This window comes from Ipomoea nil, unplaced genomic scaffold (genome assembly GCF_001879475.1).
Source record: "Ipomoea nil cultivar Tokyo-kokei standard unplaced genomic scaffold, Asagao_1.1 scaffold0100, whole genome shotgun sequence".
Lineage (NCBI taxonomy): Eukaryota > Viridiplantae > Streptophyta > Magnoliopsida > Solanales > Convolvulaceae > Ipomoea > Ipomoea nil.
In genome coordinates this window covers 333,090-345,431 of record NW_017616528.1, presented here as the reverse complement: position 1 = coordinate 345,431, position 12,342 = coordinate 333,090, and the positions used below count along the sequence as shown (strand labels likewise).

Genomic DNA, 12,342 nt, shown 5'->3' with positions numbered 1-12,342 from the left:
GAAGAGATATGTTCGTTGCCTTCAGGTATTCTCCTTATTCTTACATATTATTTTACACATTATTTTAAGCTTCATTTGCTGCTTGTTATCTTTTCTTGATGTGGCTTGTATCTCCTATTGAAGAGTTGCTATTTTGCTCTCTTATTTTTCATATCAAGCTCTTTTATATGATTTACAGAGTAACTTGTGACAATATTTATTGAGGCACTTGTATTTTGTAAAATATCCAAGCTTGTCTTGTCTTGTCTTTTGTAAAATATTCAAGATAGAAAAATATTGAGATCTCCCCCAAATATAAACACACATGAACTTGATACTAGTTTATAGGATAACTGGGAGATTTGGGACCCAAACTGAAGAGATCTTGATGTTTTCTCCAATTATATTCTCTGGTGGATGATGCTTTTGGAGTTTTGGTGTCATGATGATTGCTATATTTGTGCACCATTAGATAGACTTTTCTTATTTCCTTCTACTCAGATGATATCAAGCAAAAATGGTAATTATGTCTTTCTTTGGTGCTTAATAGATATCAGAAGTAGTTAACAGCATGAAAGATTTGATTGACTATAGCAGAAATACCGGAACAGGACCTATGGGTAAGCTATGTTTACACTTCACATTTCTATATTGCATACAGATCTTGAAAATTGAGTGAGGTTGGATGCAATTTTTTCCTGTTGTTTGATGTCTAGTTTGTTATTCTTCAACATTAATGTAAAATTTCATCAATAAGGTGCAACAAGGCTTTACTGTTGTCTTGATTTGTAGCACACAAAGTCTAGGCTTGTGGCATTACATAATGAATTTTAATTGAATGGTGGATATATTCACAAAGTCTAGGCTTGTATATTGAAGGGCAAATATATTACTAAAACAGCTATTAGTAACGCACCAATGGTGGATTTCAGTTGTGTTACAACTTTTGTTACTTGCTATTGCCTTTGAATAATCGCTCCCTGTTAGGCATATTCACATGATCTACGCCTCTACCTTGTTCATTTTCTTGAAATTGTGGCTATTTTTTTTTCCTTCTCAAAGAGCTTGGCGAAGTTTCCTCGGAGGACCAATGCATCATCTGGCATTCACAATCAAGGTCAATATCTTGAACAATATCCATCCCGTGCATCGCACGAGGACTATACTAGTTAAAGAAAACCCAATAACTAAAGTAGACCCAGGATTTTTTTTTAATAATATTGGACCAGGTCTGTCCCAATGAGCCTGACCCGGCCCAAAATTCAATCCATCATCATCTTCCTCAAATTAGAGAATCAGCGACGAATCTGGAGAAGGAAGGTTGGGTTGAATCGGAGTCATGAGGTTGGTATCACTTTTCTTCTTTTTCCTCGTGATTGTTGTGCAATCGTAGCAAAATGTGAATCCCCCCGGATCACAATCCCCGCCATTGTCTACTCCTCCTCCCCCGCCTAAATCGTCCACCCCCGGTCGCGCAATGCGCGTGCTATGTGCGTGCAATGCGCGTGCATCTCCCTCAGCTCATCCATCGCCTCCTGCATCACTAATACTATTAGCCCTCATAAGACGTTGTGTGAACGACTAGGCTTTTGCAATTTGCAGTGTTGTACCTTTTGGATTGAGTAAGACTTATGTTAATGGACTTTGATGCTACTAATTATGCATGTTTTTATGGTCTTATTTTATGGCACTTGCAACAACTTATAATATTAGATATAAAATTGTGATAATAGAAAAACTTATCTCTTTTCTAAGCTTTTGGCAAAACTTTGAAACCCTTCTGTGTAGACAGAACAATAGCTTCGAATCATAGAAAACTGCAATAAAATAAACAAATATGAAATAAACCATAAGATACATGTCTACGAACATTAACCTACGCAAATAATCGTAGAAATTATAGGTAATCTATTAAAAACACTAAAAATTGAATATATATGACAACTTATCTGAAAGCAACGTGAAATCCGAAGCTATTCGAGCTATAAGCACCAATTTCGAATAATTCACTTCTTCAAAACCTTCGCTGATAGATCTCGGACCACAATCGGGCATGAGATAAAGGATTCGTATAAACCCTAGACTCAGATTCAATTCCCCCAACCATTGCATGTCGAAAATTTGTTCCCAAAACCTAATTATCTTCATCGTGAAGGTGCTTAATCGAATCCAAACAGATCGATGACTACAAGAACCTCGATTGTTTTTATATAAATGAAAAAGCAAGAAAAAGTGTGTAGTACGACAATCTTACACTCAGATTCCCAGATTCCAGCCGGAGCTGTAAGCTTTCTATCGCGAAAGAGAGCGAGGGTTTCTTCACAGTGCATATCTTTGAGAAATAGGAATTGTGTGAAAATGGCGAACATTCTCATAGATCACACCCATATAGACGCAGCAGATAAGCTCAACAAAGAAGCACACCTGTGAAACCGACTCATATCGGTCTTAGGTTTTAGAGAGATAGAAATTTTAAGAAAATGGCAGAGATGATGCATCCACAGACACGATGAGGACTGCAGATAAGGTCAACAAAGACCAAATTTCCTTAACCAAAAGTAGTAGGCATGGTTTCCTAAATCACGCCTTAGTTAAGTATATTAAGATTAGGATTATCATACGTATAACATTTATAATATTTATAAGATTATAATAACTTATTCAAATTATTAATAATAGGATTATCAATTTTATATAAACTGTCATATTCCACTTTACATTAATCAAATACTTTTATTATAATATTTATAATATTTATTATATGGTATGACTTTAAAGTTTTATAATTATTCCACATGTTCATTAGTGGTTATTTACATAAGGTTGAATATATAAGATAATATTCTTTTAAGTGCGTCTTTTTATCAAATCATAGTTTATGTTGTTACTATTTGGTTTCATTTGTTATGAACACTATAAATTTATTTATGAAGGACTGTTTGTAACATTCATGGCATTATATGCAAAGAATGAACATTTTACATCTAATGAAGATGCTGAATCATCGTTAACAAATCAAGCAACAGTCTAATTGTACACAAATATTCGTTGTCTTTCATAATACACTTGGTACACCTTTGAGTGTTGTTACATATGGTGAGCAAGTCTTTTTGTTTTCAATTAATATGGTTAAAGTAAATTTATATAGTCCATTTAAATTATAACAGTATAAATAATTATATTTTTGTACCAGGACTATGTGGTCTAATGGTACCCGGGTTGGACTTTCATTTGGAAGGTTGTGAGTTTGAGCCTCAGTAGAGGCGTTATTGGTTCTTTGTGAAAGTATATGAACAAATACTACAATGTAATAGAGCAGCATTCAAAAAAAAAATTATATTTTCGTATTTTGGTTTCCAGGGTCTACCACTCGAAGAACAACAATGTCTAACACCTTGGGTCAAACAAGCAATTACAGACAACCTTTAAGAAATATTTCAAATTGTTGGTATTGTAGTATTAATATAAACAATTGTCCTAACACTAAATCCCCAATTCTTATTTATTGGTACTGTAATAACTAAATTTAATTGATGACAATTCTTATACCATGAAATCTTCAATAATTTGTAATTGTGTGCTGAACGGGATTTTTTTATATTGTGTGTTAATGTATTTTCATTATTATTTCTATTTTGTAATTCTGAAATTTTAATTTAATAATGTATTCAATTATTCACACAATTAGACAATATCTTGAACAATATCCATCACGTGCATCGCACGGGGACTATACTAGTTAAAGAAAACCAAATAACTAAAGTAGACCCAGGATTTTTTTTTAATAATATTGAACCAGGTCTGTCCTAATGAGCCTGACCCGGCCCAAAATTCAATCCATCATCATCTTCCTCAAATTAGAGAATCAGCGACGAATCTGGAGAAGGAAGGTTGGGTTGAATCGGAGTCATGAGGTTGGTATCACTTTTCTTCTTTTTCCTCGCGATTGTCGTGCAATCGCAGCAAAATGTGAATCCCCCCGGATCACAATCCCCGCCATTGTCTACTCCTCCTCCCCCACCTAAATCGTCCACCCCCGGTCATGCAATGCTCGTGCTATGTGCGTGCAATGCGCGTGCATCTTCCTCAGCTCATCCATCGCCTCCTGCATCACTAATACTATTAGCCCTCATAAGACGCCGTGTGAACGACTAGGCTTTTGCAATTTGCAGTGTTGTACCTTTTGGACTGAGTAAGACTTATGTTAATGGACTTTGATGCTACTAATGATACATGTTTTTATGGTCTTATTTTATGGCACTTGCAACAACTTTTTTTCCAGTTAATGTTTCAGAGTTTCAAACATCTCTAATTCTAATTACAAGACGTTTAATGTACACAAATGTTACCATCAAACTGTCGGTCCAAATTACAGCTGCTTTTGTAAGGAGCTGAGGATGAAACTTTGAACTCGAAATAAGAAAGAAAGAAAGAAAGATTGAAAACATACATTTTTGGGAAGAATTTTTAAGGTATTTTCCAGCTGCAGTTGCTATCACCTGCCCTTGTACACAATTTCTTCATCGTCCACATCAAAAGCTGGGTTGCACAGACATCTGAACAGTCTACCAATGCCCTGCCATTGCCATTTGATCAAACAGCATTAATTTCTTTGTTATTTGGTATAAATGGTGATTAGCTAGCTAGCTAGTAATTATTATGTGAACCTGCGTGACTAGAGGAGTTTGGTAATTAAGAGGAGTAGGTGATGAAGAAGAATCTTCTTCATCATCACTGCTATCAGAACTGCTCTCATATGCATAATTATCAATCATACTTTTGTTTTTAGATGTTCCCGCCGCACTCTGTGCAAGCTTTTCCCTCTGCAAAATGTATGTCAAATGTTGAACAAACGTTAGAAATATGTTTGTAAGTGCGTGTTAGTTAGTTAGTTGTACCTGAATCCCCCGCCTAAATCGCCCACCCCGGTCGCGCATTCGTGCTATGTGCGTGCAATGCGCGTGCTATGTGCGTGCATCTCCCTCAGCTCATCTATCGCCTCTTGCATCAATAACACTATTAGCCCTCATAAGACGTCGTTTTTGCAACCTGCATGGTGCACACGGTTGCACAGCATAAATGAAGACTTTTATGAACTTTAAAAGTTTGGTGGTATTCAATTCAAACTTTTAGGGAGTCTTTAAAAGTCAGGCGGTATTCAATCAAGATTTTTAAAGAGTTTTTAAATGCCGGGTGGTATTCGATTAAGACTTTTAAAGAGTCTTTAAAAGTCATATGATATCCAAAAAGTTATTATCATTCCGCCCAAAAGTTCGTTAAAAGTCATATGATATCCAAAAAGACTTTTAAAAACCACGTAATCATTCCGCCCAAAATCGCGAAAAATCAACCCCATTTCCTCAAGAGAGTTCTTCGCCTTCTTCGCCGACAACGACAGCCGCCGCCCTTCCTCTACCGACAACGACAGCCACCGCCTTAGCCTCAGCCACTGCACACTCGCCGCCGCCCTTCCTCTCGCCCTCTCATTTCCGAGACCAGAACATTCCCGCCGACGACGGCAGCCGACAGCCACCGCCTCAGCCACACTGTCTTCTTAAAATTCCTGTAAAAAGCAAAGTGGACAAGCATTTCGAGACTGAGGGAATACTTTTAAATGAAGTAACAGTCACGTCATCACTAATGCAGTTAATGAAATGGGTTGAATTCGAGCAAATAATTGCTCAATTACCCGTGTAATGCGCGTGCTTTGTCCGTGCATCTCCCTCAACTCATCCATCGCCTCCTGCATCACTAACACTATTAACCCTCATAAGACGTCATTTTTGCAACTGTGTGCACAGTTGCACAGCATAAATGAAGACATTTATGAACTTCAAAAGTTTGGAGGTATTCAATTCAAACTTTTAGGGAGTCTTTAAAAGTCAGGCGGTATTCAATCAAGATTTTTAAAGAGTTTTTAAATGTCGGGTGGTATTCGATTAAGACTTTTAAAGAATCTTTAAAAGTCATATGATATCCAAAAAGTTATTAATTTGTATAGACTTTCTAGTTTTAAGACTTTTGTACACTTTTCATTCTCAAATATAAATAGTTGAAATCCAACACTCAACCCCATTATTTCAAAATTTTCTTTTTACAAGGTTTTCTCTCCCTATTTAAACTCTATTTTTTTCTTGTTATTTAAACTTTACAAACCAAGATTAAAGATTTAAAGATGAGACATAAATTCGCCAACAAGTCGTCGTGGCCTTTGGAGTGCTCGCCGTCGCCGGACGAGTGGACGACTCCCTCTCTGCTCCGTCGCCGTCTGACTCTAGACCAGTGACCAAGATGACCACCGTCGTCTCCCTCTTTGTCTCTCCCTCCGCAAGTCTGGCAGTCTCTCGTCTGGTCTTCGAGAAGGCCACAACTCTGGTCTCTCGTCTCTGATCGCTATAATCTGCAAGCGCACAGAGTCAATCACAGTATAAATTCCTGGAGTATTCCAGGATCGATCCCACGAAGAACACTATTAACTGTTGTCTTGAATAATCAATTTGATAATAAGGAAAAATGCAATTAAATAGAATTAATGTAATTAAAAAGAATATTTATGAAATTAAAGCAAAGAAAATTCCAATTGAGAGAAGACTAGGGATTTAGGTTCACCTTTTAGATAATTAACTAACTCTCCTATGTATTGATTCTTATGATAGTGACAATTGCTCCATATATATCCTAATACTCCGTCGAGCTACTAGGTTGTATTCAATTAATTGTGATCATCCGTCGATATCTCACCAACATTAATTGAACCCATTAAGCAACAATCAAATATCACCACAAATACCTAAAGCTATGTCTAATTTAGGTCAATTGTGTTTATCTTACGAGTTCTAGGTTCATAATTCACCTGTCAGTTCTTCTTATAAACCCTAATATTAGAATTATGCAATGACCAGTCACACAATCAACAATTAAAATACATAAAACAAATATAATCAAGTTCAATTATTAAATATTTAAATTGAAATTTGAAGAATTAACACATGGAAAATAGTTAATTAATTTAATCTAGGCTAATCCAAATCCCTAATTAAATTTCTAGCCAATAATTATAATTAAATGTATGAAAAATTCAAGAAATAACATTCTGGAAATTTAAACAAGAAATAAAGTGAGGAAGAAAAATAATTCAAGCCTGAGAAGACAATGGTTGTGCTTGAGCTCTAAAATCCTGTGCGATGGAGTCTCCGATTCCTTCACATCCTCGCTGGAATTTTTCTTCGCCAAAGCCACTGCTGCTCCCCAGCTTCCGTACTCTTCTCCCTCTTTCTTGTTGTGTTCCGTTTCGTACCGTATATGTTCTGCCGTCCCAAGAAAACAACACCCCAAAGCCTTTTAATTTCGGGTGTTGCTATTTGCACCACCCATTGACTAAAATGAGGTATAAAGCACTTTGAAAATGTAAAAAGGTAGTAAATATGGGTGGTGCAAATAGCCTAATGGGTGGTCAAAATGCTATTTGCACCACCCTATTAAATTTACAATTATGAGGTCAAAATGTAATTTAAAAAAAAAAAAAAAAAAAAAAAAAAAAAAACGGAGCAGCCAGCAGCCATTTTTTTTTTTTTTTTTCTGCCTCCTTGCCTTCCTGGTCCATTTTTTTTGTTTTTCGATATATGTTTATTTTAAATTTATGATTTCAATAGATAGTTTTTTGAACTTGATAATTTTAATACATATATTTTGTAAATTTACAATTTCAATTCATATTTTTTAGTTAATATTGTTGTTAGTGAAATGAAATTACGTGTAGAATGAATGGCAAGGAATCCAAAAGACTTAAATGGCTCTATATATATGTGGTGTGTGTGTGTGATGTACATGTCATACAATCAAAATCAAAATCAAAATTCGTGTGTGTGTGATGGACGGTTGGATAGATAATTTGTTTAGCTACAACGATCAAAATCAAAGCCAATTTCTTAGTTACAATGGTCCAAATCAAAATCAACAACATTACGAGGTATTTTAATTTTTTTTTTATTTGAATTGTTACTGAAATGTTACAATTGAACTTATGTATATTTGTTCATTGCTTTTATATATTATTTAAAAATTTAAGTTCATTGCTTTCATATATTATTTAGAAATTTAAGTTCATTGCTTTCATATATGTTCATTAATTTCATATATATATATATATATATATATATATATATATATATATATATATATATATATATATATCTATATATATATATATATATATAGATATATATGTGTGTGTGTGTGAACTTAGTAAATTGAATATTACGTATTATTTATATATTCATTGCTTTTATATATTATTTAGAAATTTAGATATGTATATTTATTTTTGATTAGAAATTCATTGCTTTAATATATCAATATTGAATATATTATTTTGTCTTTATATATTAAGAGTTGTTATTTGTTTGTTTGTTTAGGACGAAAATGCAATCGAAATTTATGATGACAATAGAACTAAAGATGATGATCAAGTGAACCTAAATCTCGAGGTTGCATGCGAATTGTCTACAGAAACGGTAAACAAAATTCATACGCATACTTATTATTATTGTAAGCATGTAATTATTAATATTATTATTATTATTATTATTATTATTATTATTATTATTATTATTATTAATTAGTACGTATACTTAATTTCTGTTTTTGTTTTTGTTTGTTTGTTTTTTTTAATTTGTTGGTATACATGCATGTAATTATTATTATGATTATTAATTAGTACGTATACTTATGATTATAATTAATTAATTAGGTATTTTTATTATTGATACAAATAATTTTTTTATTAGGCATTCATGTCTCGCGAAGATTTAATTGAATGGGTTCAAAGTAGAGGTCGGGATCTCGGTTATGTTATTGTGATTAAAAGGTCCCGGAATAAAAGTCCTACAGTTATATTTCAGTGTGACCGTGGTGGTACTTACGTGCCAAAAAAAATCTCATCTAAAAACACGGGTACAAGAAAAATTGATTGTCCATTCCAATTGGAGGGGAAATACATACGTGTTGATGGTTGCTGGAGGGTTAGGGTAATATGCGGAGTCCATAATCATGAGCCTGCATTGCACCTTGAAGGTCACCCTTATGCAAGGCGATTATCAGGAAATGAAGTCGAATTGGTGGAAAATTTGTCAGCGATGCATGTGAAACCACGAGATATTTTAACGTCGGTGAAGATGCAAAATCCGGATAATGTTTCCATCACAAAAACCATATACAATGCACGCCAAAAATTCCGGATGATGGATAATGCAGGTAAAACTCAAATGCAAGTTGTTATGTCTTTTTTACATAACAATGGTTATGTGCATGAGAGTCGAACTAATAATGCAACAGATGAGTTAGAAGATTTATTCTTCGTTCATCCTAAATCTATGGAGAAGTGGCGTGCATTTCCACATGTCCTGTTGATAGATGCAACCTATAAGACAAATAGGTACTCGATGCCTCTCGTCGAAATGGTTGGTGTAACTTCGACCAACATGACATTTTGCATAGCGTTCGCCTTCATGCACAAAGAGAATGAGTCCAATTATACTTGGGCATTAAATTGTCTCAAAGCCACAATTGAGGGATGCATTACCCCGCGTGTTATCGTCACGGATCGAGAGTTGGCATTGATGAAAGCATGTAAAAATGTGTATCCGGATGCTAAAGGATTACTTTGTAGATGGCACATCTATAGAAGTATTTTGAGAAAGTGCAGGGCATCGATCCCCTCAAACCATCATTGGGATTTATTCTACAAATCATGGAACGCATTAGTTGAGTCTCAGACTCATGAATCATATATGTTCCATTTAGCTCAAATACAAGCAGTTTTGGTTGACTTTCCAGGTATTATTCGATGTATATTTTAATATTTTTTTTAACAAGGCATATTTGTTCAACTACTGTAATTATTTCTTCAATTATTCACATTTTCAGGTGTTTTTGGTTATATTGATGATAATTGGCTGCAACCGTATAAAGAAATGTTTGTATCTGTTTGGACTGATCGATATCTCAATTTTGGAAATCACACCACGAACAGAGTTGAGAGTCAGCATGCCAAGTTAAAAAAATACTTGGAGTCATCGCAGTCAGATTTGGAGACATCATTGGTTTATATCGACAGAGTCATTCAGTCACAGGACACATCCATCAAAGCAAGTCTTGAACAAAGCAAAATTTTGATTCGACATCGGTTCAACACGTCACATTTTCAAGAATTGCGAGGATTTGTGTCTATTCATGCACTGAATCTCATTTTTAATGAGTTTGAGAGGTCACGGGCTGGCGGGATTACTTTTGAAAATTGTGGATGTCGATTGCGAACAAGTTGCGGGCTTCCATGTGCACACGAGCAGGTAACATATTTTAACTGTGGTAAGCCTATCCCACTTGATTCGATTGATATCTTTTGGAGGAAGCTCGACTTATCATCTTCCATCTCTCTAACCAATGAAGATTTTGGTGTTGAGCATGAGCTTCATATGTTTAAGGATCAGTTCAAGAAACAATCAAGAACCGGTAAATTCAACATATTGAGAAAGTTGAGGGAGTTGATCGCGCCATCTACAACTTCGATCCGTGAGCCACCCGTGCAAATAAATGTTCGTGGGCGTCCCACTTCAAAAAACAAATCTCTCATAAGAACTCTATCTCTCAGAAAAACTAAAGCCGAGCCAAATAATATTCAATTTCAAGAACAAGCTCGGAATAGTTGTTCAGCTGCACCAACTTTAGGTGATAGACACTTTTACCATCCATATATGCTTCAACTTCCGGTTATATTCCATCCTTTTATCATGCAAGTGCAAGATGTGAAATCTGACGGAAACTGTGGATTTCGAGCCGTAGCTCTCTGTCTCGGTTTTAGGGAGGACGAATGGTTCAAAATCCGATCCAATTTAATCGAAGAACTAGAGTCTCACACAATGGAATATACCGATATGTTTGGAACTCAAGGATGGTATAATGCCTATAACATGTTGAATTTTTTTGCACAAGATCGGTGTGCACCAGTTGAGCACTAGATGACTATGCCGGAGATGGGTGTACTAATTGCTTCCCGATACAATGTGATACTACATGTTTTGAGTATGGCCGGCAGTACAACATATTTACCACTTCGATCTAGCCCACCACCTTGGTACGAGCATGTAGCAATAACCCTTGGTTATGTTAATAATAACCATTATGTCAAGGTAACATTGACAGGAGGGTACCCAATGCCTACAATTGCTCCACAATGGGCTTATTTTAGATATGATTGTGCAAATGCATGGATGACTCCATATATGAATAGGATTGAAAGTTACAATGAGCATGTACGCTCTAATTGTACTCGGGAAAATGTTATATTAGATTGAAATTGAATGAATTTATTTTTTATTTTATTTTTATTGTGAAGTTAATATATTTTTACAATTTTTAGCGATTCAAATTTTATTTATTATATCTCTATAAAAAAAAAGATAAAATAATGAATACAACAAATTTAAGTTATAAAAAATATTAAAATAACAAAATTAATCATTATTTTGAATTTAAAAATTAAACCATAAACAAAAACAAGTATTGAAAATAGAAAGTTAAAAAAATTATATTGAACAAAAAAAACAAGTATTGAAAATAAAATTTAAAAACATATGTATTGAAAATAAAAATTTTAAAAATAATTACACAAATAATTAAAAAAAAAAAAAAAAAAAGGCGATCATTTTTTTTTTTTAATGTTTATTGTTAAAAAATAATAAATAATAAATGTTACCACCTACTTTGACTACATTTATTTGCACCACCTACTTTGGTATTTGCACCATCTATTTGACCTATTAAATAGGTGGGTGCAAATAGTAAATAGGGTGGTGCAAATAGAACTTCCCTTAATTTCTTTCTTCCTTCGTCTCTTTTTTCCTGTTTTTCCGTCCGCTCCAAATTAAAACAAAAGTAACCCCTTTTCTTTTTGCTTTCTCTACTGCTGCGCCAAAAACCTCAAACAAAGATAAAAATAAAATAAAATCTATATCTATATCTATATATATATAAAAGTAAAATCCTCCTATTTCATTTTTCCCGCCCAAACTTTTGTAGTAAAACTTATTTGGTAACTAAATGTAAAATAGAAATTAATTAAAATCTATTAATTGATAATATTGTTTCCATATTCACGTATTAACCTAATTGGTAAATCTATTAATTGGTTAAAATTTTTCCTTATATTTATTTATTCATTCTTTTATATTGAGTAAGTATATATATAGAGATATAGATATGTATACTAACATACAACTGTTACGGCTCCAATGTTTATTCTTGCCCAGGATATTTCTCCATTGAAGACTTGCAGAGCTATTAGACTGCAATTGGTGCGCACCTATA

General features: G+C 34.1%; 1 protein-coding gene across 1 annotated transcript; it reads left to right on the top strand.

Annotated features, from left to right (window-relative positions):
* The first annotated feature begins 9,113 nt into the window (after positions 1-9,113).
* LOC109183730 lies at positions 9,114-10,994 on the top strand. The gene is made up of 2 exons (XM_019333815.1): positions 9,114-9,813; positions 9,904-10,994. Exons 1-2 carry the CDS (start codon positions 9,114-9,116, stop codon positions 10,992-10,994), a joined length of 1,791 nt encoding a protein of 596 aa, XP_019189360.1.
* The last annotated feature ends 1,348 nt before the right edge of the window (positions 10,995-12,342 follow it).

What these genes read in the sequence shown, in the direction of transcription:
- LOC109183730 (XM_019333815.1), top strand. Translation starts at nt 9,114, where the DNA reads ATGCATGTGAAACCACGAGATATTTTAACGTCGGTGAAGATGCAAAAT. An exon ending in AGTTTTGGTTGACTTTCCAG is followed by an intron (nt 9,814 to 9,903) that starts GTATTATTCGAT and finishes TCACATTTTCAG; the next exon opens with GTGTTTTTGGTTATATTGAT.